The sequence below is a fragment of the Apodemus sylvaticus genome, chromosome 5 (assembly GCF_947179515.1).
Source record: "Apodemus sylvaticus chromosome 5, mApoSyl1.1, whole genome shotgun sequence".
Lineage (NCBI taxonomy): Eukaryota > Metazoa > Chordata > Mammalia > Rodentia > Muridae > Apodemus > Apodemus sylvaticus.
In genome coordinates this window covers 132015831-132043555 of record NC_067476.1, presented here as the reverse complement: position 1 = coordinate 132043555, position 27725 = coordinate 132015831, and the positions used below count along the sequence as shown (strand labels likewise).

Below are 27725 nucleotides of genomic sequence, written 5' to 3'. Positions count from 1 at the left end.
CTGCTTCCTCAACTCATATTGCTGAATAGAGAGGACACCACGAACTGCTGTGAGCTGCAGTCCACAGTCAGGATCACCCTAACGCTTATCTCACCTAATGCCAGATCCATCTCTGCTGCCCCACAATCAACACTGGCCAAATATATCATAGGGAAAAGGTTTGGTGGCCATTAATGGAGTTTATCCATGGTGGATTCCTAGGACCTGCAGATGCTAGGCAGCGAGAATCATGAGACCAGCACAGTCCAATATGCCAATGGAAATAAATTCTAGGCACATGTCAGATGACCAGCATGTCTCATTTGTAAGACACCACACCACCTCTCTCTGTCTCTCTCTCTCTCTCTTACATACACACACACACACACACACATGCACACTCATGATCTCATGATTCTGGAGCTCAGAAAGATATAGTACAAATATAAAGACCTATTATGTAAATGAGTCTTTAAATTCACCCAAAACTACAAAAACAGACAAAGTGAACATAATGTGTTAGGCAGTTAAAGGTATTCAAAGAAAAAAAAACTAGCTCTTTAGATTTTTTTTTTTATTTGATATAATTTATTTACATTTCAAATGATTTCCCCTTTTCTAGCCCCCCCCCACTCCCCGAAAGTCCCGTAAGCCCCCTTCTCTTCCCCTGTCCTCCCTCCCACCCCTTCCCAGTTCCCCGTTCTGGTTTTGCCAAATACTGTTTCACTGAGTCTTTCCAGAACCAGGGACCACTCCTGCTTTCTTCTTGTATCTCATTTGATGTGTGGATTATGTTTTGGGTATTCCAGTTTTCTAGGTTAATAACCACTTATTAGTGAGTGCATACCATGATTCGCCTTTTGAGTCTGGGTTACCTCACTTAGTATGATGTTCTCTAGCTCCATCCATTTGCCTAAGAATTTCATGAATTCATTGTTTCTAATGGCTGAATAGTATTCCATTGTGTAGATATACCACATTTTTTGTATCCACTCTTCTGTTGAGTTTTTTTAACCAAGAATCTAATTATTACTTCAACAAAATAGCTTTCAAAGAGCAAACTGACTTCTTTTGCATTTTCCATATTTCAAGCTAGCACTTTTCTTTTGCTTTATGATGGCAAAGAGTCAGGAAGTCAGAATATGGTAAAAGGCTGGGGGACAATAACCCCCTCCACTGATCCATGGACTAGTCCCAGAGTTTGGCTCCATGGGAGTAGCCTTTCACAGCCTCTATCATACAGAGGCTCACAACGAATTATCAAAAGAAGATATTCTGGAGCTGGAGTTTTCCTCACACTCCTCATAAGCCTTGGTGACCATCTGTCCCTGGATCATTGGCAGAGTACAAATCAATTGATATGTCTAATTGCACTCACCATTAGAAAAGTTCCTCCCAAGGTGCTCATGCTAGACCACCTTCTGCTCTCTGCCCCATCAACCCCTTAGAATAATCAGTCCTCATGCCCACACAGGTAATAGATGAGCAGACAGGGTTAGTGAAGTGATCAAAGCCTTATGCCTTTGAGATTCATGACTTCTTTTGTCTGGGAAGAAATATTAAAACCTTATGTCAATCTGACAAGGTGGATAAATCCTGTCTAATATTGGGTATATGGTCTTCTGAATCATACCAAATACTACATCTAAAATAGGTGTGTCACTCAACATAGTGCATACTCACATATAAGTGGATATTAGTTAAGTAAAGGATAATCACACTACAATACAATCTACAGACCCAGAAAAGTTAGGTAAGAGCTCTTGTCTTGTAGGGTTGTGAGTATTCATGAATCTCACTGGAAGGGGAAATAGAATAGATTTTGTCAGTGGAGCAGGGACAGGTGGGCATGAGAACAGGAAGGATCCATTGGGGAAGGGAGAAAGGGGGGATAGAATACAGGGAGAAACAACTGGAATAAGTAGGCATTTAGGGAAACAATATGTTAATCTAATGCAGTAGAAACTTCCTGAAATCTATGAGGGTGACGCTAGCATAACTCCTAGTAATGGAGGGTATGGAGGCTTAATCAGCCATCTTCTATAACCAGGTTAGTTTTCCAGCAGCCACAAAACCTGTGACTCACAACCTGACCTGCCTGTAAGATGTGTTGTGGTGGCTCAGAGCTGGAGGGAATGGTCAATCAATGACTGGTCTAACTTGAGGCCCATGCCATGAGAGGAAGTCCATGCCTGACACTGCCTGGATGGCCAGGTGACCTATGACTGAACTAAATATAACTGGGGAAAAAGTCAATGTTCACCAGCATTAGGGCAGTTCCTATGAATAACTAGATTTCAGAGTTCAGATTCCATGTTTACACTTAAATGCAGGTAAGCAAGCTCATTTTATAAACTTGATTTTTACTTATTTATAAAGCAGAACTAAAGAAAATAGTTCCTTTGAAATTATTTTAGAAGGAGGAAAGGAAGGAAAAACACAATTTTATTATGTTGTATAATATTATATTATTATTATAGACACGCTTTTATTTCACAAACTTCTCATGCCTTCCTTGCTTGTTCTCTGGTTTTCAAGATGAGAGTTGTCAGCCACTCACAGTAATTTGATTTAATGGAGACATGGTCAGTTTCACAGATAAGCCAATGAACCATATCATTGCTGTGGCAATGGCAGTCTTCTGGAATTTTTGCTCAGGTCTGCTGAATCTTTCAGCCATCTGAATCTGGTTCTTTCTAAACTGCCAACTTGGCTCAACAAACTGGATTACCTGCTTTATGATTGTTTGTAGGACGGCAGCTTAGGAAGACAGGAATACTTAGCATGGGAATGGACTGAGCCTAGCAGAAAAAGACACTGTATCTCTGAATAATTTTGCTTTATACAATATGTAAACAGACCCTTTTCTCTGCATTTACAAATACACATTATATATGTATTTCTTAATTGAGTAAGTAATTTTAAAAACTTGCTTATTATTTTTGAGATTATAAAATAATCATATCATCCCTCCTTCTCTTTCACTGCACATACTTCTCCTTGAGCCATTGCAAATGTATGGCCTCCATTTAAATTAATTATTGTTATATGTTTAGGAATATGTAAAAACACATACATAAACATATAATAGTATGTATAACTACAATTAAAAAAAACAAGACATAGATGTGTCACTCAAAACCCTGGGTTCCATCCCCAGAACTATAGAAATGAAATAAAAATGCAAGCTGGTATAACCACTCTAGAAATCAGTTTGGTGGATCCTCAGAAAATTGGACATAGCACTACCTAAGAACTCAGCTATACCACTCCTGGGCATATTCCCAGAAGATGCTCCAACCTGTAATAAGGACACATGCTCCACTATGTTCATAGCAGCCTTATTTATAATAGCCAGAAGCTGGAAAGAACCCAGATATCCCTCAGCCGAGGAATGGATACAGAAAATGTGGTACCTTTACACAAATACTACTCAGCAATTAAAAACGATGAATTCATGAAATTCTTAGGCAAATGGATGGAACTAGAAAATATCATCCTGAGTGAGGTAACCCAACCACAGAACACACACAGTATGCACTCACTGATAAGTGTATATTAGCCTAGAAGTTTGGAATACCTAAGATACAGTTCACAGACCAAATGAAGCTCAAGAAGGAAGACCAAAGTATGGATAGTTTAGTCCTTCTTAGAAGACAGAACAAAACAGCTATGGGAGGAGATACATAGACAAAGTGTGGAACAGAGACTGAAGGAAAGGCCACCCATAGACTGCCCCATAGGAGGAACAACATCATAATACAGAGGTGGGTGCTCCCAGCCAACCATTGGACTGAGCACAAGGTTCCCAATGGAGGAGCTAGATAGAGAAAGGACCCAGAGAGCCAAAGGAGCTGTCGGCCCCATAGGAGGAACAACATCATAAACTAACCAGTACCCCCAGTGCTCCCAGGGACTGAACTATCAACCAAAGAGTACACAAGGAGGGACCCATGTCTCCAGCTACATATGTAGCAGAGGATGGCCTTGTTGGACATCAAAGGGAGGAAAGGCCCTTGGCCCTGAGAAAGCTTGATACCCCAGTATAGAAAGATACCAGGTCAGGGAAGTGGGAGTGGGTGGGTTGGTGAGCAGGGGAAAATGGGGGATGGGATAGGGTAATTCTGGAGGGGAAACCAGAAAGGGGATAACACTTGAAAGGTAAATAAAGAAAATATCTAATAAATAAAAAAGAAAAGGTCATTTAATTTTTTAAAATGGTGATAAAATATATATAACACAAAATTTATCATCTTAACCATTTTAAATGTATAGACCAGCAGTGTCAAGCAAAGTAACATTGTTAACGTCCTTGTGTCACAAAACTCAAATTCTCTATTACCAACTAGAAATGTAATTTTAGGACTTATTTTATTTTCTGTATGTGAGTGTTTTGGCTATATACTGTGTGTGTGTGTGTGTGTGTGTGTGTGTGTGTGTGTGTGTGTGTGTGCAGCACTATACACCTATTACCCATAGAAGCCAAAAGAGGATGTTGAATTCCCTGGGCCTGGAGTTCACATGGTTTTATGAGCTGCCTTGTAGATTTCTGGAATCAAACTTACACCCTCCAAAAACAAAACAAAACAAAACAAATGCTTTTAATCACTGAGCCACCTCTCTAGCCTCAACATGATTACTTTCTGATATGGAATTCTACCTCCTGCCATCACCCATGCTTACCCATTTCCATTTTTATTGCCCTCTTTCTCACACGCACATGCACACATGTAGTGTTTGCCCACAGACACATTCAGACAACAGAGTTTCCTTTTGTCTCTCACTTTCTCTTTCTGACCATTTGATGTGTTTTTTCACATCAAAAGAAGAAACAAATGTCCCCCAATCCATAAATCACTGTCCTCCAGGGATGGGCTGTTCCTTCTTACATGATGCTAGCCCAGCTAGAACTCTTAGACAGAAAGAAGCCTCAGGTCCCTTCCCTATATTGTGAAACTAAGAAATAAAAAAGCAAGTAGGAGGCGACACATAAGGAAAGTGTGTTGGTGACAGACTTGAACCAGCTGTTGCTCTTTATTACAGAGAAAAGCAGACCCAGAAGTGGGAGGGGTGCTTCAAGACACCCTTAGATATCTTTACATTCTTTGCTCAACAGGTTGAACTCGCCATTCCAGGGAAGTGCTCCTACCAGAAAGCTGCAATTCACTTTCTGAAAAAGACAGCAGCAAAAAGCATCAGTAGCATGTCAGAAGGAAAGGAGTTGCCCTGATCTTAGGCATCAGCCTAAGAATATTCTAGAAGACATGTCACTAACTGTCCTAAAATTCCAAGGAGCCCAGCAGGAAGTATAAAAGTAAAATCACAATCTGCAAACAACAGTAAATAACAAAGCAGGTATGTGAAATGGCATCGGGGCAGGCTCAGGGCTGACATCTTTTCTAGTGAGTACCTACTCCTGTCTGGATGTGATAAGCCTTTGAAACTTTAGTGTGAAGAGAAAGCTTGAGATGCTATCTGATCTAGATATTATCTAATCTCCAGCATTTGGAATAGGCTTGCTGAAGATGAATAGGACCTGTGCTCTAAGTTAAGATGACTGTCCACCAACAGACTTCCTTCATGCCTGCATACATGAACAAGTCCCCTCATCAGCTGGACAAAGTAGTCTCAATCCAAGAGGACAGACTTTCAGAAATTACATTTCAATAGTTTATCCTGCATCACAAGTCCAGAGTTGATGGGAGCCTTGGGGCTGATGATATGCTGCATCTTCTACTCTGAAGGTGGCAAGGTGGACTTTCTGAGACTCCATGTGCGGACTCCTCTCTTAGAGAGTCTGGGTATCCTAAGATTTTCCAACTACCTTGAAGCTTTGGTAACCCAGATGGGACTTGAAGTCACTTACCTTTTCCAGTTTGGAGTTTTTTTGAGGGATGCAGTTTTCAGTATTGTTTAAAGGTTTTTTGCAATTGCTGCGGGAGAGCTGAACATCAATGTAGTATTCCATGCGGTCTGTGATCTGTCAATAAACAATGGGGCAATTTGGATTAAAAATGTTTTGGATTAACTCCTAAATGCTTTGGGAAACATGCAAGTCCTCTCTCTCCTCACTACTATTTCTCTCTCCACAGACACACGATCACGGAAAGGACAGTGCCATCAGTGAATTCCATTGTTGCTGAGACCAATTGTATAATGCCACTTGAAGTGAAACACTGTAAAAGCCTCCTGAAGGTAGGTCTTTCCAATGTCACCTCCTGTTCCAAAATCTAGAGCATGGGTTCCCAACCTCGGGGTCACCACCCCTTTGAGGGTTAACTGACCCTTTCACAAGGGTTGCCTAAGACCATCAGAATACATCAATATTTACACTACAATTCATAACTTTAGTAGAATTATAGTTATGAAGTAGCAACTAGCTAGTTTTAAAGTTGGGTGTCACCACAACACTAGGAATTGGATTAAAGTGTTACAGCATTAGGAAGGTTGAGAACTGTTGGTCTAGAGTATGCCTCGTGACCCAAAGAAAGTCAAGGCAGAAATGGAAAGATGGTTCCCAGAACGATAGGCTTCCTTGGGTCCCAATGAGGATAGCCCCTCAGCATACTGGGCCCAAGTCCCTTTCCCAGATGCCCCATTCAGAGATCAGTGAATTTCCTGGTTCACCTCCCTGAACCAAATCCCTCACTCTAGCTCAGCACAGGGTCGTTAGTGTAGAGAAGTAGTGGGAGAATTAGTGGGTTTAATGAAATAATTGGATATCTGCTAATTCATTAGTGTTTGAATTCACTAAAGGCTTCTTGTGATGCTCCTCTGCATTTGGTTTGAAAGAACTATAGCAGATACCTGGATCTTTATCAGGTCTTTCTCCAAATCTCAATAACACTGAATTTTATTTTTACTGTGCCCTAAAAGTTAGCAAAAGTGTCTCTGGCTTATGTTGGAGAAAAGAACCTGAGCATAGGATATCATCATGGGCAGAGTTACACATTGAATTTGGGGGTTAACAATGGACTTAGAGAAAGCTGAGAATGCTATGGAATAGATTGTCCTATCCACACAATCCCTATCCAAAAAAAAAAAAAATGAAATAAATACTCCAAAAATGAAACTTTTAAAGAATCACCATGATGCTATGAGTAGAAAATTTCACATGTGACCTTATGCCACAGGTTTGGTCAAGATACAAATACACCCTCTAAATATTTATTTTATATCCATAGATTAGCACAGCTCACAGCCAGGGTCAGAGACACATCTGTTTACAGGGACTGAGAGCTTATTCAGAGACCCACACTAATCAACATGCTGAGAATAAGTGGTTTGTCAGTGCTCAGCCCTAAACAGGGCATCTACATAACCCCTACAAAAGCTTTGGGAACATCAAGGAAAACATAGAAAGAATGTAGGAGCCAGAGGATAGGATGGAGGGGGTGAAGTGTTATTTTCTGGATGTGACAGTCACTGCAATTGTACTCATGAACTCACAGCAGTAATAACAACCAGCACAAAACCAACACAAGGCTAGGTCCCATCCAAATTCCATCATGAAAAGAAAGATCTCATGAGTCCCCACCCCTCCCTGGAGGGCTATGGGCAGTTAATGACTAATGGGCTAGAGAAATTATATTCCTCAGTGGTGTAGTCTCTGCCAAGTTGTCTTTGCTTCAGTAACTCCCCATCCATGCAGGAGACCCAAAAACAAAAAGAGGTGAAGATAGGAAGGGTATTGAGGGAGAGTCAAAAATGATAATAGGGGGATACAATCAAAGTATATTATACATACATATGAGGTTGTAAAACAATAAACAGAAAAAACTAATGCAGGCATAATAAGAATAGTAAGCAGTTACCTTCAGGCTATGTGTATGGGATGTACATGGAAAATAAAGGCATTTAGTTTTAGATGTGGAAACTGTTTGCAAAATAACTTCTTATGTGTTGACAAATATTACAAAATCCAAATGACCTGAAATTCATCTTGTCCCCAGCATTTCCGGTAGGAGCTCCTCAATCTGTAACGGTTTCTGCCAACTCTCATCATGCTGGCTCTGCTAACCTCAAGGTTTCAAGTCTCTACAGAGGAGAAAGAACTCAGAGAATCCTCAGTCCTCAGAAAGGGTGTCACTTTCTTTTTATTTTCAAGGGCATAAAAGGCCCAGAGAGATTGGGTGTGTATCTAGCAGCTGATCCTGGTTTTTAAAGGAAAACTGTCTGTCAGCACTGGAGCTCGCAGGACATGCTCACCAGGCTCATGATTCTGCCATCTTTGCTAAGCCAGCCTGAAAAAGTGAGGGCTTTCTTATTGCTGGCTACAAAGAAATGGGAACCTAAATCTAGAGGCTAGACCATGCTGTCATGTGGGTATCCTGGCTGTATCTTCACAACTTCATTTTAAAAATAAGTTAACCAGGATGCTATTTTTGAAACTCAAATTTGGGAGCTTGGAACATAGCACAATAGCAGCAACTATGGGTAGGTCATCATTAAAATGTTTGATTCAACTACCAACAAAACAACAATAATAACAGTAGAGAAAGAAAAGGAACCTTGAAACTCAAATTTAATCACAAGGATCCTAAGTGCTTCCTAATTTTATGTGTGTGTGTGTTCCTACAATAAATTAAAATTCTTGATCTTCTCTTAAAGCCAAGCATGGCATTGTGCCATACTGGAAGCCTCACAGAAGGAATCTAGAGTGCACTTTCCACCCTCGCATCCCTGATCCTTCCTGCTTTCCTCCCAAAGCAGATGCTATCAGTATTGTTCCCAAACACTGTGCCAGGCTCCTGTGGTTATTGCCTGAGACTTCCTGTTTCTAGCAGGGACAAAAGGCTCCTGTAACAGCTCTCAGTCATGGACAGAAGGGAACCGGTAGATTAATAACCCAACCACCCACATGGTGGCCCAGCTCTGAGAATACCCGCTATGTGTTCCCAAGGTCAGGAAGACCAATTCTATCAGTCTCATTAATTCATCCTGTGTCAGCCACCTTCTACTGCCCTGTATCCCTTCTGCCTACCTTTCCAATGCCTCCTGGATGGCCTCCAAAATACACCACCTGCCCTCTAATCCTACCATAGTTCTCTGCTTCTGGGGAGACCCACCTCCCAACAGCTCCCCCCACACCCATTAACTCTTGCTCTGACTTCAGGCCATATCTTCAATGTCACACTCCCGAATGTGACAGTTCTTGCCAGCCCTATTTACTGACATCATCTAGAAGTGTTGAACACTTACTGAGTCCTGGACTCCATTCAAAGACTCTCATTTTGTTATATTTGGTCTGTTCATGAGGGAATTTGCACATTCTATGGGGGGAAGCATTGTCTAAAAGGAGTTCCCCTGACATGCTGCCCCCGTTCTGTACTCCAACACAGAATGAGAGGTTTTCCTTTCAGTCAGACTTCTGACTCCCTAAAGACTGTGATGAATGTTAGCCATTTCACCATTTCACTTACTATAGCTAAGACAAAAATGGCTTCTGAGAAACATACCAATAATAAATGTATGCAACCTATACACCAGTGAAAGTGAAGAAGAGGCTGTAAAAGATGGGATGTGGACTATGACCAGCCAGTAAAAGGTGCTAGCTACATCACAGCATCACGTCCTGGAAATACAATGTTAATGACGTGCTTTCCTGAGGTAGAGAGGGTGTGAGTTCTGGCAACAGTGACCTAGTTGTTGAAAATCTCAATTCAATCACATTATCAACTGAGGCTGCTACTTTTAATTCCTGAATGACAACACTGGAGAAGCCTTCTACTAAACAGAACAGTGAATACTGCTGAAAACTCCAGAAAGCACCTTGTCCATTGGATTTCATGGGCACAGTGCTCCCTAGAGCTGGGCAGTGCAAGGCTCCATGAAAAGAGGCACACCCTTATGATAAAACCAGAATGTCTTTTCTCCTAGTAAATGTACATTGGATTAAAACATTAGTGCAAGTAGCTCAGAAGCTAAAAGCACATACCGCTCTTAAAGTGGAGCTGATTTCAGCTTCCAGACCCCATATCAGAGGCTTTCAACTGCCTTAACTCTACATTCAGGGAATCCAATGTCCTCTTCTGGCTTGAACACTCAACTCCCCCACCCCCAGCACACAAGTTCATGCATCCATGCACACAATTAAGAATAAACTCAAAAATTAAAAGTGAAGAAAATAAAACAGGCGGCTATGAGTACAGCATGCATAGGAAGTGCATGTGTGTATACCGCTTTTGTCACTGTGGGTTTGTGCATACCAAGTCACACATTTAGGATTGCACTGTCACATTTTTGTCTCATTTGTCTACTTTCACAACCTGTCCTCCGTCCATGCCACAATATGTAAACATGCTGCATGAATAGAACTTTCTTACCTGAAGTTTGGCATGGAGTGTCTTGTCCACAAGGAAGACATATTTGTCCTCGCTTGCCTTGTTGTATTCTTTCATGGCAAACCAGACACACTGCTTCACATTGGCATTGTGGATATTAATGGATCCAAAGTAGCTGTGTTTCTTCACTTCATTCTTGGACTGGTCCACACCAACTGCCAGGGCCACTGGAAGGATGGAGAGGATCAAGAAGAGCCACAAGGGTTTTGTCATGGTCCCTCAGTCAAAAGGTACAAGAGATGTCATCCACGGCTCCTTGGGGCTTGAGCTGCGGTGGAGCAGCCACTGCTGCCTCTGTAGGTCTGTCAAACTAAATAATACAGAGAAAAGCTCTCTGAAGATTGTGTGTAGGTCCAAGGGGATAACTCAAGGGTTAAGACACTTGCTGCTGAACATGGAGACTTGAATTCAGTACCTGGGACCCACATGTTGGAAGAGGAAAAGCAACTCCTGCAAGCTGTCCTCTGACCTCCACAAGCGTGCTTTGATGTGTGTGATGCACACACACACCACACACACACACACACACACACACCACACACACACACACACACCACATCCTCATACAAAAGATATACAAAAATGTATATTTACTTAGAAACAGCAGAGCCTTGCAAGGGTAAAAAGTGTTCCTTAAGATCACATTCCAGGAGACTGAGATAAGACATGTTTAAAGTTAAAATGAGGAAGATTCTATGAGAGTTTTGAGATGAAGCTGTAGCTGCAAGAATCAGTAATGAAGGTGGCATTGGTCCAAGGTTAAATATACATTAGTGAGTAGCTGTCCTTGCAGGTTTATCTTCTGTAGAAGGTTGAATGGCTTTTGTACGAGATTATGGTCCTTGGAGAGTCTTTGCAAACTGTTTTTGTTCTCAAGGCTCATAGCACAAGGTCAGTCTCAGCATCAGAGCCTCTAGCTTTATGTTTCATTTATGTATCTGGTTAAGACACAACAAAATGACTCCATTTGATTCTGACACATTTTGCAGTTCAAGGATCTTACGACAACCCACCTTCTCAGTATCCGCATGGTTGGGTTTAAGACATAACTCTTTGGGACACCCATAAGAGCCACCTCTCTCCTTGTCTAAAAGCACCCCCAAATGTCACAGGCATTTGCCTCTTATCTCCCATTCATCTAGAGAAACATCCCTCTAGGAAGCACCCTGGTGTGTTTTCACACGACCCATGCGTGTTACTATCTACTCTGTCCTCTAAAGGGAACTATAATTAATGGTGTACCTCAGTGCTCTCTGACCCTACCTTTCTGTGACTCTCCAACCTGCTCGTCCTGCTGGGCTCCTTTCTCACTCTGGTCTCCAGCACTCTCAGCTCACACTTATGCCCTGGTCAGGCAGTTAGGTAAGTCCTGACCTAGAAGCCCAGGCTCTACAGGGAAGCAACGCTTTATGATGCAATATAGCACATATGACCACGCCTCATAGCTGCACCCTTCATCTTCTGGCCTCTAGCCTTTGTGTCCAAGATGTTCAGAGGGCTGGAGACAGCAAGCAAGAACCTTCTACTTGGGGAATTCATGTGCCTACTTGTGTCTACCTCACTCTACCAAACACCTGTGCCCTGCTTAGGCCCTCAGCTTCTCCCTTTACTGTTCTACCAGATCTGAGCCCGAGAGGGCAGAGGCAGGCTGCACATGTGTGACATTGTAGATGTCCAAAACTCATGTTAGTAAATTCCTGGGAGTGAGAATTAAAGATTAGCTGCAAAGATTAATATTATTGTGACCATAGAGTATAGATAGGTTGTAAAACACTGAAGTATATACACCAGACTCTATTTAAACACTCTAACACTGGGTTACGTGGTGACTTCCCATTCTCTGCTGTGACCAAAAGTAATGTAGTAAATGCTTCTCTAGTATCTGCGAGAAATCAAGCAAAGAAGTAGGTAGGGAATTGTTTATAGCAGCTGCAGAGAAATGGACATTTACTATTCATTACCAAGTCTCTAGCCACTAAGAACACATTCATGGTCTTTCTAATGTTACTCCAAATTTAAAAAAAAAAAAATGTGGGGCTGGAGAACTCTCAGATGTTACGAGTACTTGTTGCCCTTCCTGAATGCCCAGGTTAAAGTCCCAGCACCCACATGGTAACTCACAACTGTAACACTAATCCCAGGGGATCCGACCCTATCTTCAGATTTTGTCAGGCACCAAGCACACGGGTGGTACAGAGACATACATGCAGGCAAAATACTCAAACTCGTAAAATAATAAAATAAGTACATCTTTAAATAATCACAGAACTTGGGGGAATCTTGGTGTGGCAGGTTTCGTTTTACCAGTAAAATCAGTGGACCTGGAAGTAGAGTCAGAAAATGAGTGGTTTTTATATTTCACCAGTGGTGCCAATGTACTGCCAACTTTAAGAACTGGTAAAGTGTATGTACCTTATATGCACCTAATTTGGGGGGTGTTGATATGAGGCCAAAGCCCTGCAGACCTGAACCAGGCCAGATCCCATTTTGAGCAGGGAGACAGCAAGTTGTCGGTCCTCAGTCTCTTCCCTTCAGCCTACTTACACTTTCTCATTTGTCTAGGATAGTTTCTGACTTGATTTCTTCTGTTTGTATGATTCCAAAGGATAGACATGTTTTGCACATCATGCCTTCTGCTGCTAATGTCTCAATCATTTTAGGATTTTCTGAGAGTAGTCTTTGTTTTTTTATAAATTAATGTCAAGAACCCATGGAAGAATTAATATAATAATGTTTCATTTTAAATATGTGGAGTAAGTCTGTTGTCTAGAATACTTTCCATCTTAGTAATTTATCCATCTTACTAATTTTTGTCAGTATTTCCCACTAGAACTTTAATCTTTCAAAAATAATACTTGTTATTTTTCAAATATTTCATCATGCATACCATGTATTTTGATATTATCCATCTCCACCACCTCCTTCAACTCCCCTGGAACCCATCAATTCATCTTCCTCCCAACTTCATCACATTTTATATCATCATCATCATCATCATCATCATTTTTATGTAGGCAACTTTATCTACCTCATTGTTTGTAGCTTTTACCTTTTGCGACATTTTTAAACTGTCTTCATAACTTAAAACAATAATTTTGATTTCTTTCACAATAATAAGATTATTAAATATATTCTTTTTTCTTTTTTATTATATATTTTTATTTTCTATATTCTTTGTTTACATTCCAAATGATTTCCCCTTTCCCAGTTCCTCCCTCCCCATAAGTCCCATAAACCTTCTTCTAGCCACCCATTCTCCAATCACCTCTCTCCTTTTTCTCTGTCCTGATACTCCCCTCCAATGCTAGATCAAGCCTTTCCAGGATCAGGACCCTCTCCTTACTTCTTCATGGGAGTCATTTGTTATGCTAATTGTGCCTTGGGTATTCAGAGCTTCTGGGCTAATTAATACCCACTTATCAGAGATTGCATTCCATTTGTATTCTTTTGTGATTGGGTTACCTCACTTAGAATGATATTTTCCAGATCAAACCATTTGCCTAAAAATTTCATGAATTCATTGTTTTTAATTGCTGAGTAGTATTCCATTGTGTAAATATACCACATTTTCTGTATCCATTCCTCCATTGAGGGACATCCGGGTTCTTTCCAGCTTCTGGCTATTAAAAATAAGGCTGCTATGAACATAATGGAGCATGTGTCTTTATTGCATGCTGGGGAATCCTTTGGGTATATGCCCAGGAGAGGTATAGCAGGGTCCTCCAGAAGTGTCATGTCCAGTTTTCTGAGGAACCGTCAGACTGATTTCCAGTGTGGTTGTACCATCTTACAACCCCACCAGCAGTGGAGGAGTGTTCCTCTTTCTCCACATCTTCGCCAACACCTGCTGTCACCTGAGTTTTTAACCTTAGCCATTCTGACTGGTGTGAGGTGAAATCTCAGGTTTGTTTTGATTTCCATTTCCCTAATGACTAATGATGTTGAACATTTCTTAAGGTGCCTCTTGGCCATCCGAATTTCTTCAGGTGAAAATTCATTGTTTAGATCTGTACTCCATTTTTATTAAGGTTATTTGGTTCCCTGGGGGTCTAACTTCTTGAGTTCTTTGTATATATTGGATATTAGCCCTCTATCGGATGTAGAGTTGGTGAAAATCTTTTCCCAATTTGTTGGTTGCCGTTTTGTCCTTTTGACAGTGTCCTTTGCCTTACAGAAACTTTGTAATTTTATGAGGTCCCATTTGTCAATTCTTGGTCTTAGAGCATAAGCTATTGGTGTTCTGTTCAGGAACTTTTCCCCTGTGCCCATGTCCTCAAGGGTTTTCCCCAGTTTCTTTTCTATTAGTTTCAGTGTGTCTGGTTTTATGTGGAGGTCCTTGATCCACTTGGAGTTGGGTTTAGTACAAGGAGATAAGAATGGATCAATTCAGCACCCAGAGGCCAGCTGGGAAGAAGCAGAGTGCTCTAGTGAGTCTGGCCCTGCAGAGCAGAGGATCCAGTTCTGAGGCCCCTGGTGGGAGCCTTCCAATTTCCACTTTGGGATCAGGAAGAAGCTGGGCCTCTGCACCCTCTCTTCATGAAGTGCAAGAGGCCAGCTGCACACCTGGAGGAGAGCTGGGAAGAAGCAGCATGCTCTGGTGAGTCCGGCCCTGCAGAGCTGAGGATCCAGTCCTGAGGCCTCTGGTGGGAGCCTTCTGGTCTCTGCTTCAGGATAAGGAAGAGCCTGGGCCACAGCACCCCATCTCCAGGCAGTGCAGGAGGCCAGCTGTGCACCCGGAGATCAGCTGGGAAGAGGCAGCTTGCACTGGTGAGTCCAGCATTGACAACAAGACCAACTAACACCAGTGAGAACTAGATGGCAAAAGGCGAACGTAGGAACATTACTAACAGAAATCAAGGCAATATGGCAGCATCTGAACCCAATTCTCCATTAACAGCATGTCCTGGATACCCCAACACACCAGAAAAACAAGATTTGGATTTAAAATCACTGGTCATGATGCTGTTACAGGATCACATGACGGACATAAATAAATCTCTTAAAGAAATTAAGGAGAAAAATGATCAAAAGCTAGAAGCCCTTACAAGGGAAACACAAAAATCACTTAAAGAAATTCAGGAGAATACAGAAGCCAATAAGGAGGAAATGCAAAAATCACTTAAAGAAATACAGGAGAACTTTGGTCAACAGGTTGGGGTCATGAATGAGGAAATATAAAAATCTCATAAAGAATTACAGGAAAACACAAACAAGCAAGTGAAGGAGCTAAGCAAAACCATCCAGAATCTAAAATCAGAAGTAGAAACAACAAAGAAATCTCAAAGGGAGACAACTTTGGAGATAGAAAACCTTGGGAGGAAATCAGTGGTCATAGATGCAAATATCAACAACAGAATACAAGAGATAGAAGAAAGAATCTCAGATGCTGAAGATATCATAGAAACCATGGACTCAACAGTTAAAGAAAATGCAAAATGCAAAAAGCTTGTAACCCAAAACATCCAGGAAATCCAGGACACAATGAGAAGACCAAACCTAAGGATTATAGGCATAGATGAGAGTGAAGATTTACAACTTAAAGGGCCAGTAAATATCTTCAATAAAATTATGAAAGAAAACTTCCCTAACCTACAGAAAGAGATGCCCATGAATATACAAGAAGCCTACAGAACTCCAAACAGACTGGACCAGAACAGAAATACCTCCTGTCACATCATAATCAAAACCCCAAATGTACGAAACAAAGAAAGAATATTAAAGGCAGTAAGAGAAAAAGGCCAAGTAATACTTAAAGGAAGACCTATCAGAATCACACCAGACTTCTCACCAGAGACTATGAAAGCTAGAAGATCCTGGGCAGATCTCATGCAGACTCTAAGAGAACACAAATGCCAGTCAAAACTACTATACCCAGCAAAAATCTCAATCACCATAGATGGAAAAACCAAGATATTCCATGACAAAACCAAGTTTACCCAATATCTTTCCACAAACCCAGCACTACAAAGGATAATAGGAGGAAAACACCAATACAAGGAGGGAAACTTCACCCTGGAAAAAGCAAGATAGTAACCTTCTTTCATCAAACCCAAAAGAAGATAAGCAGCCCTTTAAGTTGTAAATCTTCACTCTCATCTATGCCTATAATTCTTAGGTTTGGTCTTCTCATTGTGTCCTGGATTTCCTAGATGTTTTGGGTTACAAGCTTTTTGCATTTTGCATTTTCTTTAACTGTTGAGTCCATGGTTTCTATGGTATCTTCAGCATCTGAGATTCTTTCTTCTATCTCTTGTATTCTGTTGTTGATATTTGCATCTATGACCACTGATTTCCTCCCAAGGTTTTCTATCTCCAAAGTTGTCTCCCTTTGAGATTTCTTTGTTGTTTCTACTTCTGATTTTAGATTCTGGATGGTTTTGCTTAGCTCCTTCACTTGCTTGTTTGTGTTTTCCTGTAATTCTTTATGAGATTTTTATATTTCCTCATTCATGACCCCAACCTGTTGACCAAAGTTCTCCTGTATTTCTTTAAGTGATTTTTGTGTTTCCTCCTTATTGGCTTCTGTATTCTCCTGAATTTCATTCAATGATTTTTGTGTTGCCCTTGTAAGGGCTTCTAACTTTTGATCCATTTTCTCCTGAATTTCTTTAAGAGATTTATTTATGTCCTTCATGTGATCCTGTAACAGCATCATGACCAGTGATTTTAAATCCAAATCTTGTTTTTCTGGTATGTTAGGGTATCCAGGACATGCTGTTAATGGAGAATTGGGTTCAGATGCTGCCATATTGCCTTGATTTCTGTTAGTAATGTTTCTACGTTTGCCTTTTGCCATCTAGTTCTCACTGGTGTTAGTTGGTCTTGTCAATGCTGGACTCACCAGTGCAAGCTGCCTCTTCCCAGCTGATCTCCGGGTGCACAGCTGGCCTCCTGCACTGCCTGGAGATGGGGTGCTGTGGCCCAGGCTCTTCCTTATCCTGAAGCAGAGACCAGAAGGCTCCCACCAGAGGCCTCAGGACTGGATCCTCAGCTCTGCAGGGCCGGACTCACCAGAGCATGCTGCCTCCTCCCAGCTGGCCTCTGGGTGCACAACTGGCCTCCTGCACAGCCTAGATATGGGGTGCCATGGCCCAGGCTGTTCCTGATCCGGAAGTGGGGACCTGAAGGCTCCTGCCAGAGGCCTCAGGACTGGATCCTACACTCTGTAGGACCAGACCGAAATATACTCTTAATATACTTTGAGGTTGTAAAGTGGTACAATCATTTTGGAAAACAACTTGACAAAATACTTAAAATGTTTAAAATCATTATGTTTTCAATATTTGTCTCAACAATGTCAATTCAAGTCATAAAGCAAAAAAAAAAAAAAAATACCTTGAAAGGTATTCAATGTAGCCTTGCATCCAACAATGGAAGCCAATGGAAACATCACTTCTACACACAAATTACACATTTCCCTCTGCGGAAAATACTGACTAGACTCTGTGATCTAGAGTCTAGATCATAGTCTAAATTCTAGACATTCAGCTAAACTCCAGAGCACAATACATTTGTTTACTCCAGTGTTTATGTTTGGCACAGAATCATGCTTCTCCACATATGTTCATCCTTCATGTCCACTTTGTATTTTTGACTTTTGTTCATTCTATAGATCCACTTCTTTGACTCACAACTCTCCATTTTCTGTCCCCTCCCCTACTACACATGTGTCTTGGTTACCTTCCTATTGATATGACAAAAACTATGACCAAGGCAATTTATTAAAGAAAGCATTTAATTTGGGGGCTCATGGTTCCAGAAGGATAGAGTGCAAGAAATTACCATAGCCAGAAGTTTAGCAATAGGATGGTGGGCATGACACTGGGGCAGTAACTGAGAGCTTACAATATCTGGTGCACAAGCAGGAGGCAGAGAGAGGGAATGAGAGAGAGAGAGAGAGAGAGAGAGAGAGAGAGAGAGAGAGAGAGAGAGGAAGAAGAAGAAGAAGAAGAAGAAGAAGAAGAAGAAGAAGAAGAAGAAGAAGAAGAAGAAGAAGAAGAAGAAGAAGAAGAAGAAGAAGAAGAAAAAGAGGAGGAGGAAGAGGAGGAGGGAGGGGGAGGAGGGAGGGGGAGTGGAAGAGGGAAATGAGCTTTTAATGCCTATGGGAGCCATCTCATTCAAACCACCACAATAGGGTAACTTTTACCTTTCCTTAACATGGTTGTCCTTCAGTCGATTCATGTTGTAGCAAATGGTATAATCTCTTCCTAGTGCTGAATACTATTTCTTTGTGTACATATACAACATTTTCTTGATCTATTGACTCATTCAGACATTTCAATTATTTCCACCTCAGCTATTTTGAGTAAAGCTTCACTGAGCAAGGAAGTACAAAATCTTCAATAGGTAGTGATTTTTATCTCTTTTGTGCACATATCCAGACAAGTGACTTCAGTGGAAGGGGAAAACCATTTCAAAGTTCTTAATGATGTTTAAAATAAAGCTACTGTACAAATGAAGCCATTTCTTATGTAGCTTTGGCTTACTTTGCGCCTTTAATCTTAGAAATATATCTCCAATTTTTAAATTTCTATCAGTTTTACCTCTCCTTTGAGGATTACAGTGTTCTTTTATGTGATGAAGGATAGTGGCAGTGTTTATGTTCTTCACCTTTATTCCTAGCTTTATTGAAATGTTGTTGATAGATAACAATAATATACTTTTAGAGAGAAGATATTTTGATGTAATATTACATCATGAAATGTTTACTATGAGGAAATAGTTATAGTATGTATCACCTCACATAATTACTTTTTCTTGTAATAAAAACACTTCAAATTTACTCTGATGGTAGATTTCAATTAGTAAAAAAAAATTATTATAAGTAACCATCCAGAAAATTTGTGTTCTTTGAACAATATATCCCACCTAGTAATATCTGTTACTACCATCTACTACTCCCTCTCTCTCAGTGTGGATTTGAGTTTTCATTAAATTCCATCTATGAGTTAGGTCTTGCCATACTTGTCTTTATATGTCTGTTTTATCTCTTGAGGATCCATCCACCCTCTCATAAATGGCAGAGTTTTCTTTTTCATGACTAAAGAACATTTCACCATACATGGCACATAATCCCTAAACTGTTCATGTGTCATGAGCATTTAGGTTGTTCCCATATCTTGGCTACTAGAAACAGTGCTGCTATGATTGTGTGAATGCAGATGGTCTTTGAACACTACTAATTTGGTTTCATCAGAAGACAAGGGTGACACACATAGCGTTGCAAGCCCTAGCAATGAGCTCTGAGCATTGACTCAATGAAGTTGACAAGATGATCTTTTTTTTTTCTTTTTCATACTATGGAAGCTAGGATCAGTCAAATGGAGACCACAGGCAAAACACTCCTTGCAATTAGTTTGGTTTCTAGAATTCTTTGGAGAGCTATCTTACAACTTTAGCTGTAAAAGCCAAGCAGCTAATGTGTTATGTCCTAGAGACACAGAATCTACTCAGTGTTGGTTTGGTTGGTTTTTGTTCTTTTTTTTATTGTAGTAGAGACAGATATTTGGTTTAATCTCCAAGACAAATGTAAAATGAACCAAGGAGGATTTTGTGTGTATCAAAGCAGAATACAAAATACGTATCATGAAAACTAAGCAGGTCAGGAGCCTTCCTGAAGTGAAATAGGACTGGGGGAGTGTTCCTGCCTAAGAACAATGATCAGAAAGGGCATTGGGTCCAAGGACAAGAGCTCTACCTTTCAAGTCTTAGAGCTCTCACAAGATTCCAGCTATGTTGACCACATAGCTGTAATGTAGTAATAGAAGCCAGATGTTGAGATGTTCCAAATCCTATACACATATCAAAGGGCCAAAGCCAGACATTGTGCTACATTCAAGGAGCTGCACAGAGATCCTTCTAATAACTTTGTCCCATGAGCGCCATGACAAACTCACAGGAATGGGAAGGCCCAGAAAGAATTGATTCTTCAACATAGATCAGTGACACGAGATAGGAAAGACCACCCAGCCTTACATTCTGAGTATTCGTCTAGTGTTGCCACTGCCTTCACTTCACTGTAGTGCTTCACCCTCCCACTGGTCAATCTTTTGTCCTTCCAAGATCATTCCCAGAATCTGAGGAGGTAGAGTATTTCTCAGCCTAAAGGCAAAACTGTGCCTCTCTTAGGACAGTGAATAGTGAAGACAGCAATAGAAGTTCATACTGGAACCTGAGTGAGAAACAGGGCTTCAGCGAATAGGTAAGAGCACTGAGACTATCTATTAGGAAAATGTTCTTGTCAGCAGCCATCAGTGTCCACAGGGGTAAAATCTATGTCATTGTTAGTTCTAATCACACACTCATGCATACACACACACACACACACACACACACAAACACACACACACACAGAGAGAGAGAGGGAGAGGGAGAGAGAGAGAGAGAGAGAGAGAGAGAGAGAGAGAGAGAGAGAGAGAGAGAGAGAGAGATACACAGGAGTCAGGAGTATGTTTCCTCCAATCCTCTGCAGAAGGATCATCCACTGTGATCCAGATGGCTGCTCCCTATAAGAATGTTCTGCCTTTCTTTTGAACATGAGGGTTATAGAGAAATTGCAGAATGAATGTATGAATGAATGAGTGAACTACATACAAATATAAAATGATGGAAAAATGAATAAATGAAAATTTGGAATAAACAGTCAACTACTACTACACAGAATCTACTCAATACTCTGCACTTCACATAGAGCAATAATAATGATTATAGAATCTCCATTGCTTACCACTGAGTGTGGCATCTTTGGTAAACCGTCAATACAGAAAACTTTAAGCACTATTTAGAGTCTCAGAATGTTTTGTAAGACGACTTTAATTGTGTTGGTACTAAAGAGACCCTAGACTACAGACAGTTACCCTCTAGAGGAAAGGGTCCTTTAGCTGTAGGCACAGAAAGACCCCTGTCCCACTTAAGTCTGCTCACAGGTGCTGTTCAGGACAGTGAACTTAGTAACCCATACTTGAGTTTCCACAATATAAGTGCAGCGTACCTGAAAAAAAAAAGTGACAAAACATAAATTGGAAAAATGCAATACACTAAAGCTATCTAGATAATAAAAACTAAGTTAAAAGAAATGAGAAAAGTTAAAACACGGTAACCTATAGCAAGGTTTGAGCAACGAATGAAGCTCAAAGCTCTGTGACAACAATAACGTAAGTTGCAACAATTCCCCCACCTGAGCCCAGGATCTCCTGAAAAAAAAAAAAAGCACTTTTCTGGGGCTGTCACTCATGTTAAGGCATTCTGTCCTCACAGTGTCCCCAATTCGTAAGGGGATAGGTCAACTTCTCCCCTTCCCAAGGGTCTTGAAAGCCAGGGAATTGCTTGCGAAAGTATCTGTTTAGGAACTCCCCAATAGAAGAGTAGTACAAGGTTGTCATCAAGAGCCACCCTTGACAGCCATGAGCTAAAGGGAAAGCCTAAGCAAGCAGACAGACAAACCAGTTCTCGCTCCCCCTAAAAAGCAAACAATGGAAGGCTGGTGACTAAGAGGAGAACACATGAGCCTCTCGTTTTCCTGAACCTCAAAGGTCTCTGATGGCATAAGACTGGAACCACAGGGAAGGTTCCTTCACAGACAGGTTGCCTGTGGCCAGACAGCTGCAATATGAGCAGAGGACTGCCCCAACATGGAGCGACAGGCTCTGCCTGTGTAAGATGGTCCTTTCTGCATTCTTTCCCAAAAGATTGTCAATAGAGGGGGTTAATTTAATCCCAAACCTTTTTCTCTCCTAGACCTTCCTGCAATGGACAGTTGTCAATGTCTTCATCATATTTTCCACAAAGCGTACGGCCCATCTCCAGGTCTACCAAATATTTCAGTGAAAATTTCTGCCAAGAAGAAATTGTAAAACTGTTAGAAAATATTTCATTGGAAATACGTGAAAGAGAGTTCGATAGAAAACAAGCAGAAACTATGAAAATTAAACAGAGAAAATAAACAACACAGAGCACTTACTATCTTGTCTCTCTGATTTAGGACATGGAAGGTAAGTTTATTTTTTCTTTGTTGCTGTTATTTTGGCTTTTTGAGACAGTCAGTATAGCTCAAGATGACATCTAACTTTTGATCTTACCGCTCCTCGGTTACCTAAGTACACGGGTTACTGGCATACTCTTCCACAGCCAGTAGCCTTTTAATCTTTTTCCAAAATTTTCTTTTAATTCTTCACAAAAGATTCATCCATTTATCTGGGGATATAGCTCAGTTGGAAAGTGTGTGCTTATCATGCTCAAAGAACAAAGTTTGATCCCCAAATGTCTATTAAGTACAACAGTGGAAGCATCAAGTCTTTTCTCAGTCTATTTTCCCCCGGTAAATGCCCAGTAGTTCTTAGTGGCGGAGTAGTGACTATCCAGGGTGCAACATCTTTACACAATTAAATCCACAGCAAGGAACCTGTGCATGGCACAGCCACACACAGGACATAACTATTGTGATTATCAAACATTCACCCAAGCTGCATCAGAGGTAACTGCTGAGTGACTCCTTGACCTAGAGTAGGACACTGGTGAGCCAATCTGTCATGAGCAGAGAGCATGCCTGTCCCTTGATGTTGTATATTTAACGTAAGTGCTAACTTCACAGAGCACTCATCTTGCAAGTACTGAAATAAAGTAACTGTCAATTATCCCAACGCTAGTCTCAAACTTATTAAAATCCTATATAGGATATCTCCATAAACAGAGGTGTTTAAAAACTCAAGAAACCTTTTAACATGGAGAAATCTAACCAGGAAATCCTCTCAGGGTGGAACACATGCCTCGCACAGCAGAGCTGGAAATTCTGGGGTTCAGGGATTCAGGAATATACACAGATGACAGCAATATGAACTCATGTCAAGAACAAGGCCATATCCTCATCCCCACTACTAACAAACAGCACACTTGAGCCAGGACACAACCACACCAAGAACCCATCAACAACGTCATACACATGCCTCAACTCACCAACAACACTTTGATGCACTTATATCTGACACACACTAACAGCACACAGGTACTGTCACATACATCTTTCCTACATAGCACACACAGTGAGTTAAGTTCCCACCCACTCAAAGAGCCATCACTTTCTTACCTTCTCCTGCTCCCATGATCATGTGTCATCACATTCATCCCGCCTGGCCTAGTATTTTACTCAAGGATTTGGGACCAGCATAGTAGTGCGAAAGAATGGATCCACAGCTTACTGCCTACACAAACGTCATCCCAGCCATAATACTCCCATCGCCAGGAACCCGGTATACATTCCTACCGTGCTGAGCAAGGGCCAGCTCACCTGTCATCACATCGCATTTGCTACCAACTGTCTGCTGTGGGAGACCTTGTTTCTTCTAGTTCTGGTGCCAGCCGCTATCGTCACCTGTCTCCCTGCTGCTCTGATATCCCTCAGTCCTGATTCAATTTCTCTCACCCTGAACTCAGATTGAGACATTGGTGCCTCCTTTCTCCCCTGCTTTTCAGAGGCTACACTCACTTTAAAATAAATCCAAAGTTTGGAGCTTTTCTTAGCACTAAATTGAGGGATGTTTTTAACAAGTTTCAAATAAAAGCCTTGCTTTTAACTAACTACAAACCCAGAGGTCCCCCAGGTCCAACCCCTGCCAGGTGTTGGAATGAATGCAGGCACCAGGCAGGAAGCAGGCTCACCTCACGAAGGCTTCTCCGGACTCTCAGGAACTTGTAGGCAAAATCATCATCCTGGTTTTCATTGAAGTGGAACACGACGTGCTCCACAGAAACAACAAAGTGATTATCATTCTTGTCGAACTCTATAAACCTGAGGCTGAAAACACGAATCCCCAGCACAATGAATGCCACGGGCAGGACCGCCTTCCACAGCATGGCTGTCTTCAGAGTCGGCCCTCAGAGCTGAGGATGCATGGGTGGAGGAGTGACGGAGATGCACATCCCACATGGCCCTGCCCACCAGAGGCCCTGGGGTGTTAAGAGCCTCTCTTTGACTAGGGCATCTTGCCAGTGGCATCTCTACTCCTCCACCCTGACCCACCCTTTGTCTGAAAGCAGAAGGCAGAAGGGGAGTCCACATTTTCCAGACCTTGGTGACATAAGCTACAGGCTCACGGTATTATACAACATACCCTCTGCTTGCACATCTCTGAGCCTGCCTGCCCCCCAGTTTCCCACCCTGCCCATCCCTGATAAGAACTGAGTGGAGTTCAGGATTATAAATCCAACCCGTTTACCCTTACTATTCTGAATTCACGGGAACTCTCATGAGGTAAGGTAGGACTTTGGAATTAAAAACCAAATGCCCATGACCTTGGAGCCTCAGAGGACCCCAGTGGGAAGGGTCAGAGTCACGACTGGGGAATCATCTTCTCTGCCATGTCTGTAGTCTGGTGGCCAAGTCATTACCTCTGCCTCCTTCCTGAGGCCCTTCCGGGCCTGTGTTTTGCAGCCCAGTACCAGGGAGAATCAGAATGGGAGGAAATGGATCTGCAGAAATGAACACAAATGGCGGCCAGGGGCCTAGAAGCTGATTGGACTCAGAAAGGGGTATCTGCTAGTAGGCATCCAGACCCAGATCTGCCATTTGCCCGAGTTCTCGGGAGAAATGCTCCATACTCTGCCTCACTTCCAGGGAAACTGATGAGAAGTAAATAAGGCAAGGGATAAGTAAGGTGGAGTGCTATGAAGATCGCCAGCATGGGAAAGGACTCATCCTCAGATGGTCCTCCATGTCTGGGAGACCAGGACATGTGAACTTTGAAGATAAAAAAAAAAAAAAAATCCAGAACGTAACCATGGCCTTGAGGACCCTGTAGAAGCAGAGCTATCACTCTGCTACAGAAAGGGACAGGATGTGGACACGATTGAAAACACCTTCCAACTGCTTCCAGGCAGGAGGAAATGATCTCTCAGGCCTGATAGTGGATGCTGTCTTAGTTAGGTTCCTATTGTCATGATAAAGCAGCATGACAGAAATCATTTTGAGGAGAAAAAGCATTTGTTTACTCTTATAGTTTCTAATCCAGCATCCAGAGAAGTCAGGGCAGGAACTCAAAGCAGGAATCTGGAGGCAGGAACTGACAAAGAGGCCATTCGTGGCTGCTGCTTGCTGACTTGCTCCTGGTGGCTTGCTCAAACTGCGTTCTTACACAACTTGAGAGCATCTCGAAGGGCTGGACTCTCCCACATCAACCATTAATCAAGAAAATGTCCTTCAGACTTTCTACAGGAACTCTAATGGAAACATTTTCTCAACCTAGATTCCTCTTTACAGATAACTCTAGTTTGTGCCCAGTTGACAAAAACAAAAGAAAAAAGAAAAAATGATGATGACAAGGGGTCCTAACAACAATGACATCCTTCCCCCCAAAGTACTTCAAACATGCCGAAGCCCTTTGCATCCCCACCAGAGTAGACTTTTACATATTTTTAAATTTACCCTTTCTAGCAACAGGCTCATCATATCTTACCATGACCTCTCTGGGGTCTCCAGATCTATTGTGATTCCTTCTCATTGAAGCCTGTGAGTTGACTGTCTTCTTCAAATCTATATTTACTTTACCAAAGGTTAGTAACTGTTTTATTTCTCCTAAGGAACTGTTTCTTTTATATATTTTTATTACAGTCCACTACCCCCACTCAGTATTTTTTTTTCTGGATTCAAACAAGAATTTAGGACAAGGGTGGTCTTGATATAGAATCCAATGTAATCATCTGCTGTCTTGTCTGCTCTCTAAAGTCCAGCATGTCTCTTGAAGTTCTATGGCAGCAGAATCCACTGATTTATCACTTCAGAATGTATTGAGGATTATGAAGATGGCACAGCACTAGTCACACCAGCATAAGAATCTGAATTCAAATCCTTAGAGCCCACATGAATCTAAGGTATGGAAATTTATATCAGCAATATCAGTGTCCCTATGACAAGATGGGAAGCAGAGACAGGACAATCCCATGAAGCTCACTAGCCATTTAATCTGGCACACCAACCAGTGAGCAACAAAAGATAGCCTATCTCAAGAAAGGTACAAAGTGAGCCCCAACACCCAAGGTTGTCCTTGGACCTCCATACATGTGCTATGGCACCCACATACCAGTATGTACATACATGAATACACACACACACACACACACACACACCATACATTCAATTTTTCTATCAAATAAATAAGAATGGAGCCCAGAAAGCTGACTCAGTGATCAAGAGTATTTACTGCTCTTCTAGAGGACTGGAGTTTGGATCCCAGCACCTATGCCAGTTAGCTCTGCAGGCCCTTGTATTCATATGTGCATGCCCACATTCAAACAAACCCATAGTCCCCAACATCACACACACACACACACACATACACACACACATGCAGGCACAACTTACACATGCATGGGCATATAGACATACATGTACAGACAGAAACACATACATAGTTATAATAAATAAAAATTTAAAAAAAAAACTCTTTTTAAAAGAACTGAGAATGTTTTAATTATGTATTTTTAAAAACATCCTATTCTACTTGGGCTCACTCTACTAGCACTTAAAGATATTAGCACTTAGAGATATAAAGCTAAATGTTCAAGTATTTCCCTCCTTAATTTCTTGATGAATTTCACGGTAGTCAGAGAACACACTATACATGACATTCATTCTCTGAAGTTCATGAAGAATTCAATTGTGGACCAAAACATGGTTATTCACAGGTTCAAAACAGTGCGCATACTGAACTTAGGTGGTCCTTGGTGATTTTGACTCTGTGGATATGTCAGTTACTGAGAAAGGTACCTGAAACTCTCCCATTTGAACCTCATGTTTACTTCTAGTCCTATCAGATAGCCTGTGCTGTTCAGGAGGCCAAGGTCTTCCTAGCCTATTATTTACTCTTTCCCTCCACACCTGAGTCTGAGCCTGGTCCCACTGCAGAATGAACACCACTGTGAGCCTGGTTCCTGACATAGAAGCATGAGGAGACAAATGACTATTCCCTAAGTAAAGTGTTCTGTATTCTTTCATTTACTTTTCTTTCATTTTCTTTGTGAGTTTTAACATTACTGTGTTGCCTAAGCTGATCTTCAGCTTGTGGGCTTCTAAGATCCTCTCCCTCAACCTCCTGTAGAGTGCTACACTATAGGTGAACACCACTATGCCTGACTTCTGCATTCCTTATGAATGCATAGGTGAGGGGCATAGACAAATTAAAGAATGAATGAATATGTAAATGAAAGAGAACACAAATCAACCAGTCCAGCCCTTACATGCATTGCTTCACATGAACTGAAGAGTCTGATTTATTCTGAAATCTATACCTGCATGCAGGGCAATAAAAAAAATGCTTATCATTGAGGATGGTATCCTTAGCAAATAAACAGCATAGAAGACTCAAGGCACTGCTCAGGGAGCCAGAAGATGCTGTGAGATGCTTTTAATTGCAT

The 27725-nt window shown here is 41.5% G+C and overlaps 2 protein-coding genes across 2 annotated transcripts; both read right to left on the bottom strand.

Annotated features, from left to right (window-relative positions):
- Positions 1-5065: 5065 nt before the first annotated feature.
- Positions 5066-10535, bottom strand: LOC127684614 (cystatin-8). Its single transcript, XM_052181514.1, has 3 exons — positions 10305-10535; positions 5846-5959; positions 5066-5149 (listed from the first exon to the last, which is right to left on the bottom strand). The coding sequence occupies exons 1-3, from the start codon at positions 10533-10535 to the stop codon at positions 5066-5068; spliced, it is 429 nt and encodes a 142-aa protein (XP_052037474.1).
- Positions 10536-21231: 10696 nt separating this feature from the next.
- On the bottom strand, positions 21232-24170 carry LOC127684613 (cystatin-12-like). Its single transcript, XM_052181513.1, has 3 exons — positions 23976-24170; positions 22044-22154; positions 21232-21312 (listed from the first exon to the last, which is right to left on the bottom strand). Exons 1-3 carry the CDS (start codon positions 24168-24170, stop codon positions 21232-21234), a joined length of 387 nt encoding a protein of 128 aa, XP_052037473.1.
- Between the last annotated feature and the right edge of the window lie 3555 nt (positions 24171-27725).